This window comes from Colossoma macropomum, unplaced genomic scaffold (genome assembly GCF_904425465.1).
Source record: "Colossoma macropomum unplaced genomic scaffold, Colossoma_macropomum, whole genome shotgun sequence".
Lineage (NCBI taxonomy): Eukaryota > Metazoa > Chordata > Actinopteri > Characiformes > Serrasalmidae > Colossoma > Colossoma macropomum.
The window spans coordinates 21,543,317-21,552,922 of record NW_023494796.1 but is presented as its reverse complement, the minus strand read 5'-3'; the positions used below and the strand labels follow the sequence as shown (position 1 = coordinate 21,552,922).

Genomic DNA, 9,606 nt, shown 5'->3' with positions numbered 1-9,606 from the left:
GCCAATCCCATTATAGAAATGGACAACGTTTTGGTGGTGCTGTTGATCTTGGGTCAACAGAAGTCTAAAATAATCTTGCATTTTTAAAATCACAATCTTTTAAATCACAGATTTCATATAAAAAGAGAGTAAGGGTCCACCCTAGTATAGAAGTACACTACTTGTACTGTTGACCTATCAAGCCAAGGCGCAGTGTTAACATACTAAGTATGTAGCTAATAAAGCACAGTAAGCATGTGTAAAAAGCTTGTGTAAACATGACCAAAATGGAGCTAATATGTGTATATTTCTCTGTTTTTTTTCCCAACTAGAGTCCACCTAAAGCCATGGCAAACTCCTCTGAGTGGCTAGAGGACAGCAACACTTCATATGTTGGTGATTTCGAACCATGTGCCACAGTGAGGAGCCCAAGCACTCGTGTAGCTCTGTATGCATTCATAATTGTTGGAATCTTCTGCACAGTGGTTGGCAACTTACTTGTGGTACTGGCCATTGCTTATTTCAAACAGCTACAATCTCACACCAACTCTTTTGTCATGTCGCTAGCGGTGGCCGACTTTCTGGTGGGCTTGGTGGTCATGCCATACAGCATGGTGAGGACTGTTGAGGGCTGCTGGCACTTTGGTGCCACCTTCTGTCAACTGCACTCCAGCCTGGATGTGATGCTGTGCACAGCATCCATCTTCCACCTGAGCTGCATCGCTTTTGATCGATACTATGCCGTCTGCAACCCACTGGTGTACTCCTTCAAAATGTCCCGTAGCCGTGTGGCTTTGCTAATTGTAGTTTGCTGGGCCGTTCCCTTGCTCATCTCCTTTGGGCCCATCCTTCTTGGACTGCACAAGCTTGGAGTGGACGTATCCTTGCCTGAGAATGTGTGCGTCTTTCTAGTGAATCGTGTCTATGCTGTCATAGCTTCACTGGTGGCTTTTTACCTGCCCATGGTCTCAATGCTAGTTGCCTACTGGAAGATCTACAAAGCAGCCAAGCGTCAGGCCATGCAGATCAGCGCCATGGAGGCTCAAATGGCAGCTGGAGTGGGGAAGGACTCCAGCAAGAAGCAGAAGCACCGCAACTCCATGAGGAGGGAGAGGAAGGCAGCCCAAACCCTGGGGATAATCATGGGTGTCTTCCTCCTCTTCTGGTTGCCGTTCTTCACTGTGAACATAGTGGACCCATTCATTGAGTACACTACTACAGGTGTAATATGGGATGTGTTCCTCTGGCTGGGATATGTGAACTCTTCCTTGAACCCTTTCCTCTACGGTTTCTTTAACAGGTCGTTCCGCAGGGCTTTCCTAATGATCTTGGGCTGCAGGATATGTCTGCCTGGCTCAGCCCCAGGCATGGACCTCTCTCACTCTAGGAAGGATGCCAATGAGCGCACAGAGAACCAATAGGCCACGTGGCTCCTCTAACACCACAAGGGTATCCTGCACTCTTGAAAATAAAGGTGTCAAAAAGGGTTCTTTGGGGCGATTGCATAGACAAACCACTTTGGGGTCTCTAAAGAACTTTTCAGTGGATGGTTTCTGTAAAAAAAAACAAAGGATAATTTTAAAGAACCTCCACATGATGTAAAGGTTCTGTAACAATTACAAGTTTATCCTACAATTACATGTCCAAGCCAAGAACTGCTAAGGGACCTTTAATTTAAAATGTGGCTAACCACTGAACTATGAGGCAAAGCAAGAGGGGGAGTTCCACTAAACAATAAGAAAATCCCCAAGATTAGAGGCCCTGTGAAGTTTTCCATAGCTATGCTTTCAAGGTCCATTGACTACATTCCTTTATTGCATTATTGATTTCAATTCTGTCTTTACTAGTCAGGCGTAGAGTAGTAAAATGGAAAAAACTCTCATCAACGGACTAGGACCGAAAGTATGCCGGGTGACAAAGTGCATGCAAAGTTTGCAGTTTGGTAGCAGATTTCCTGTGTAAATGCGAGAGCTTTTCCCACCGAGTGTTTGTGTTTGCTGTGTAAATAAATGAACTGTCAAGTCTGCCTTTCTTCATTTCTCACAGCTACAGTATGCTTCTCCAGAACAAATAATCTGCACAAGTGGTGCACAATTTATCATCCCCAATACCGGAAGATGTTTGTTTATCTTCTAGTACATTGTGTAGTATACTAGAAGATATGAAAAAAGGATAGGCAATGGACATAACTGTTATTCAATCTTCTGCATAATACCTACGAATTAAAGTTGAAGTACTGCCTGTGGCAAGAAACATTTTTTCTCCAGAATTTTATATTACAAAGTCATAATAAACAGAGCTCCCTCATGGAGGCTACACTGCGCTTAAATAAATACAAATAATTCCAGTACCATTTAAATTTCTGCATGACTTCCCGCTCAGCTATTTAATTTACAAACAACATTAGTAAGGGCTAATACTTCCCTGGTGAGAGAGTGACAGCAATGGTTTAAGACATGGTTTATAAACTCACTTGTGAGGGCTGAAGCACTGCACAGTTTGCCGTTTACTTTTTCTCTCATGAAGTAGATACACTAATACTTAGCTGTGCTCTTATAGCATGAGCAGTGTTGCCAAGCTGTTAGGCTGTCACAATTGATTATTTTAATAATAAAGTAATCCATCAGTAAACTGTCTACTGGTGGATTTAACAAACCGAGATTAGATTACAAAAAGATTAAAAGAACTTAAACATGGCTAATGTCAGCCAACACTGTAAGTACACTACAAGTATTTTCACTGTCAAAGTACTGAAAAATGCAATAATCAATACCTGTTGTTTGAAAAAGGTTTATTTCAGAGATTTTGCATTTATTTTAATGGTTGTTCCTGTTATTATGGTAAAATACTGTATGTAAAAATAGATAGTTGAACTAGTGAAATTGTTTGAGAAAACATGCTTTTACTATCAATTAAACAGGCTTTGACCCCTCCTGCTGGGTTTTTAATCCTTATTTTAAATATTTTTTTACTATATAGAGCAATGTAGCTCTGCCCCTTCACAATGATGTTGTGAATGTTTCAGCCTAGTCTATTTTTTTGAATGAGACTCAACACAGGACAGCCAATCAGAACTCAAATAATTTTACATATGTCAATAATACACAGCAAAACAGCCTGTTTTATTGCAAAAGAGTGGTTGGAAAATAGTCATGCAAAAGTGACATGGCTACCTTTGGTGCATAGAACCACACAAATGTCATATGTGGACCCCATGGAAAAAAAGAGGTTGGGGACTTGTAGAAAAGCTTAATTGAATTATTGCCTTCTAAGGGATTCCAAGGTGTATAATAAAATAACATGTATGTAATAAGTATGTATAAAAAAATGCACACATACATACGTATACAGACATACATACATACAAACAACTTTAGCTTTGGTTTGTGCCAGGGTACATCAGCTGAACTAAACAGATTGTTTCTGTAGGTCATACACTTCTAATGATTTGTGACACATCCTTTTGAATTGCTGTCCTTGCTTGATTGCTAATAAAGAGCTGCTGAAAGTAGATGTCACACAGACCTTCTAAAGATATTCATGAGAGGAAATGGGGATGTGAAAATAGAAGTCTGGGGCACGGTCATGTTCATATGAGATAATTCTTGATTTCAGTCTGAGACTAGACAGACTGCGTCGAGGACTGGCACCAGCTGGTCTGTGCCAAGAGAGAGAGAGTGTTATGGCTTGTTTTGTAAAACGTCCAAATGTTTCTGTAGCTATTTGTAGCACAGTGTTCTTCGATGCTGGCCGCTCACACATCTCAAAGGAAATGTACCGACATTATATCCTAACTCCCCGCTCTTCTGACTTCTGAGCAACGGGAAGTCTTTGCGATGAGTCAAAACACATATGCACTCGTCCCTGATGGGCCCATTTATGACCACCATGTCTGTTATTCCAGCTTAAGCATTGCTGATTCACATGAAAAGGGGTGGCAGGAATGCTGTCCGCAAGGACATTTTGCTCCTCAACAAGACCTATAAATAATGTGATTTGTCCCTGTCATATAAAACATCATCTTTTTTTTACCAGCTGAAAACTTCGGCTGCACTTTTACACTATGTGAACATTTCATGATGATTAGAAATCTTTTGCTACAAAGTTTTGTAACAAATACCTGTATTTCTGTGTTTGGAAGGTATTTACTGTGTGATTATCAGGCTAAGAAAAAAGGTTGAGAAGGGTAAAAGTTTTTGTTGGAGAAGGAAAAAGGACACAGGTTTGGGAAGATAAAGCACTTTAGCCTTTGGCTTTTCGTCAACTTAATCAACTCTACCTATACCCAGTGATAGAAAATAACAAAGTACAATACTTTTACTCTGTGTAGCAGATTTTTATGGATCTCTGGGCCATGAATCTAGTTTCTCGATTTTGTCCTCACTGGTGTTTAACTAAACAGTTACTGTAACTAGCCAGCAGGTGTGATTTTCCACCTTAATATAAACGACAGAGAGTGAAATGATCCCTACATACACTTTATGTACAAACGTAGCCAGATACCTGTTTATAATCTCCATAGAAAAGAGAAGCCATGCCCAAGCCTGAGGTCAGTGCCGAGCATTGGCTAGAGGGGTATAAACCCAGTATTGGGCTGTGGGGCAGTGAAACTGTGGTCTCAGGAGCGATGGAGTTCCATCCAGTACCTTTGGGATGAGCTGCAGAATTAATCATCCAACATCACTGATTTCTCTATTGCTCTTGTGATTGAATGCAATTAAATCCTCATAGCAAATGTTCCAACATCTAGTGTTGTTACTGCATTAAAGAGAGGCAAACTTTTGGACATACAGTGTGTATTTGTTTGCAAATTTCTCCTGCAATTGGCTGTTTGTGCACTTTCACACCAAAAAAGATGAAATGGGACAGGAGAAGTGACAGACGAAAGTAGTTCAACTGTAAAGAAAATTGTGTTTAATTTGTAAAAAAGAAATTCGGTAAGCTAGTGGTTTTAAATTTAGTTCTTATGAAACTGCACTATTTCACTGTTAAATGTTTAATAACCATTAAATTTAAAAACAGCAAAGTTACTTACTTTAGGTTGAAACACCAAACATTTTCACAATGCAGAGATGCAGCAATATTAATGACAATTCAACTTTGCAAAGCCAGTCAGTGTTGTTTGAGGAGCAGTTGTGTAACAGGCCATTCTCCATCCATAGCCTAACTTGTTTCTCATTAGTGATTCTTTCCTTAACATGTTAATGCTTCACAGAGAACAGCTCTTTTCAGGTTAGAATTAGAATTGCAATGTTTATTAAAGGTCTTTTCTTTTGTACTTTAACTGTGAAACCATACTTTTTCAACTTTTTAGATGACTATGACACTTTCACTTTTTGCGTACTCCTTCCCACCTCTCCTTTCACCAAACAAGGCGTAAACACAAGCTTCACTCTGAACTGAACTTTTTATTTGTTTTCCAGGCTTTTTCTCAGTGCTCTCCATTGGCTTTCCTGTCTTTCACGTATCCAACGACCTATTGAGACAAAAGCATGCACATAAATAGCTGCCATTGGCCCCACACAGGTGTAGCACCCATTACTCTTTAACCATTTCTTCCTCCTCTAGCTGCCCCTCGACCAAACCCCTAGTGAAATACAAAGTCAGTCTTATTCCCAACACTTGTGACCATAAACACACACTAAGTAATATATTAAAAATAATACACCACGATTAAAAAGCCCATTTATTAGTATGACACGTATAGTGTAGTATGTGGTTTTAGATGCAGCCATGGCCTTCTATTATGTTCAGGATCTTTTATACAGCAGGTCTAAATCATTTCACCACAGTAATAATGAACATTTTATAGCCCCCAAACTGTGCGTTGCCTAATTTATACCCACATAAATGATTTAAAAGTGGAGCATAAATAGACTTGGTACCTCATCATTCATTGATACCACATTTAAATTATACACAATGCATTTTTCTCACAAAATGTTCATTATACCTCTTCAGTTTTTGGTTTTAAATGGAAATATAAGCACAACACTATTTTATTACCAGAATATGAGGTTTTTGCAGATCTTGGCTTCATTTAAATAGGATTGAAATGAAATAAATACAAGTAATAGATTTTTGATTACTTTTTTGTATTAAACCTGAGATTATAAAACTCACAGGACTTCTACATAAACGTATTTGATATTTAATAAATGTTACATTTTCTGACAAGAGCCTTGGTTAAACATAACCAAACTCATCATCTACAGTTAAAAATATCAGAATGTAAAGATGCAGAATGAAAATCATATTCCTTTATTAACAACTCAGCACAATGTGTTTTAAAAACTTTTCTTCATGGAGGGGGAGAAATTCTCAAGCTGAGCTAAGAGGGAACACAGGTTGTCTGCAGAAAATGAGATATTTATAGTGACTTACATCAGGTTATATCTGTGTTACAGCCATTGGCAGAGGCAGGAAGAGCAGCCTAAAGTAACAGTATTGTTACTTTAGTGATCATTCTACTCCAGTTAAAAATAGCCTAGCAAAGAACAACTGCAGTATAATAAAATATCTCATCAAGTGCTGAGTTCCTTATAGCCGAACATCTCAGTACGTCCAGCATCTATCAGTATAGGTTTCCTAAAGATTCCTCACAAATCTACTTTGCAACTTCAGACCAGGCCTTTAAAATATGGTTGTAAAATGAAAGGAGATTGAGTGACTGTAAGAGGGGAGAGAACTCGAGGAATTTTGAGCAGCTTCTGCTACAGAAGTGGTTCAGTGAAAAAGTCAATTTATACAAATTTCTCTTTTACTCCAGGTGTAGTTGAAAACATGTTTGGTGTCCAAAATGTGTTTCTTTACGTTAGCTCAGGGGCTACAAGGCTAATGTTGCTAAAAAACGCTGTCAATAGACTATTCTCACACTTTCCTTTGTTTGTCAGTGCGGAAGAGTAAATAGTAGCGTTAAACGGCTTCCGGTCGCACTGTAAACAATATCTGATACTGCATTCCTAAATGCACAAATAATTCAACTAAACAGCCATATATGTGTTTCCACTTAATCAAGTTAAAAAACAATTTAAGCTGAAAAGCACCATTCATCATGTGTCACTTTTAAAGAGGTAACCATCAGAAAGAGGGAAAAACTGAACTGGAGAGTGAGCTGTACAGTACTCACTTTCCTGATTACCAATGCTCAGCCCCAAGACAAATATTTATTAGGCATTTTTACAATCCTGGAGAATTATTTGATTTTTTTAGATTATTTTATTTGATTTTTTATGTTAAATTATTAAACTATCATAAATGATAAAATGTTGTATTTACAATAAACCTATACAACTAACGGCTACTTTTTCTTTTCTTGTTTTCGGCAAACAAGTAAACATCCAGCGACCTTATTTTGCCCAACGCCCCTCCCCCCCTCTGTTTACATGAAATAGTTCAGTCCTGCCTCCAGACCAGCCGCGAGCAGAATTTGCTAGCTAGCAGCTAAACTTCCTAAACAAAAATCTGTCCTTCAAAAACGAAAAGAAAGAATAAAGACAGGAAAGATAACAGAAAGGGCGGCAGTACGTCACCTAGTTTTTCACAAAGAAAGATGGGTGTGGCCCGTGAGTGGTGGAAATGGACTTAGATAGCTTAGTCCACAGTGAAACACAGTAACCTCTGCTCCATGAACATTATTTACTCAGTATCTTAACAGAACATCCGGAGTGTTTACATGTCACTTCCTGCCGACATTTAAGCAGTGCAGGCAAAGTTAAGGTTAAGACACTATTCATACTGTAACGCTATTATATGAGACACACAGCTTACTGCATGATTTATGCGCTTTGTTAAAGGCTGTATCGGCAACAGCCACGTCATACAAATAAGCAAGGCGAGCAGCTAACGGCTAGCTCAACGTCTGCTAACGTCTGCACTCTCGCTTCAGAGCTCCGTCTGACTAGTTCCTCACGTGGTTGGCATAAACACAGAACACAGCGGTCAGTTCGCCTGCACAATGAGAGCCCTTATAGAAACAACTCGGAGAAATAAATGCTAGAACACACTTAACCAAAACTGACATGCAGGACATTATTATGAACATGTTGCAATACTAAATCATTTGTCCCTGCCCCTGCCTGGTGCCAGGCTCAATAGATGCATCCTCAGACTCAACGGCCCTGTCTCCCCATCCTCATTCCCCTAACACTGAATCAGCCCCGTCTCCCAACTGAAGAAGGTGAGCAGCTTTGTGATATGTCAGTTGGCATGAATGCAGGAGGTCAATGGGAATTTCTTTTTTTATTGTTTATTTTAAATTGATTAATGTTAAGAGAATTTGGCATAATCAAAGATTTTACCATTAAAATTATATTTTAGCTGTAAAAGATTGCCTTGAAAAAGCCTTTAGCACATTTCCTATAGCAGGGGTCTTGCATCAAATAGTAAATTCTACTTTATGCAGAATATTGCATGCTGTGCAGCTGCACAGTGCTATATTTTCAGGGATGGTGAGGCCTGTGGTGGTGGGGCCCAATGTAATATCTTTACATGTGGCCCAAAATCCCTGGTGGCGCCCCTGCTTCTCTCAACCCGCTCATCTCATATCCATGTCATACAGACTCGTCAATGTGGTTTAGGGCACAATACAATATACTGTAAACTACAAAAATGAGCAAAACTTCACTGTGTAGCCAAACACTGTGGTTATCCACTTCAGTCAACACAATGAAGTTTTGTGCATTTTTACTTCTTTGTATAGTTGCAGTTTGTTAGCAATGTTAGCCTTGTAGCTCCAGTGCTAAACTAAAGAAGCAAAATATGAACATCAGGGGTGAGTGGAAAATTTTGTAAATTTGATTTGTTGCCAAGCCATTTCAGGACTGAGAGATAGAATTGAGGAAAAGGGAAGAGGTGGCGAGGTATTGGGGTGCTAAAACTTTGGAGAGAAGGAATTTTCCAGGATGTTAGAATGGAGAAAGAGGGGTTTCAGGTTTTGTCCTCCTGCCAAACTTTAGTGAATTTATAATTCCATTTGAGTAGAAACACATGATGTGTCTTTTGAATATACTCAGAGATGCTCAAATCCATTAAAATGCTTTTTCGAACTGCACCACCTCTGCATGAAATTAATACTTTCGGGACTAGTTGTGCTAGCTTAATTATGTCCCCACTGTGTTCCTTCAGAATTCACTGTTTAATTGTTTGTTGAACATTTTGTGCCAATTCGGTCATGTCTATAACTCTAGGTCTAAAAAATGCACCTCAGCCTTCCAAAAATAAACAATACTTTAACATGACCCTCCCCTTTGAGATGAAAAACGACAGCAGCCTCCCTCTTTCAAGATGTCCACCTTAATAATTCAGGTTAGGTATCACTATAGGGACAATTTAGTATTGATTATATGATGAACATCATTATGGTTAGAGCACAATAAGAGTGACATCTACTGGACATCAAAGATCAGGCATTTTTGTGTAATGTAGAGTATCACAGTGGGATTTTAGGGAAGGTACAAATCAGTGCTTGGCAATCTCAGGCTTGGAGGCCCACCTGCACTGCACATTTACATGTTGTCTTGCTCTCTAACCCCCATTTCAATTGCTAAACCCTGCTTGAGATTAAAATGTGGAGTGAAAATGCTAAACTGTGCAGGAGTTTGTGCTTCTTCCAACACCTACAAACCT

The 9,606-nt window shown here is 39.2% G+C and overlaps 1 protein-coding gene across 1 annotated transcript; it reads left to right on the top strand.

The window, feature by feature from the left end:
• Positions 1-326: 326 nt before the first annotated feature.
• Positions 327-1,400, top strand: LOC118816831 (5-hydroxytryptamine receptor 4). The gene has a single exon (XM_036583425.1). It carries the CDS (start codon positions 327-329, stop codon positions 1,398-1,400), a length of 1,074 nt encoding a protein of 357 aa, XP_036439318.1.
• The last annotated feature ends 8,206 nt before the right edge of the window (positions 1,401-9,606 follow it).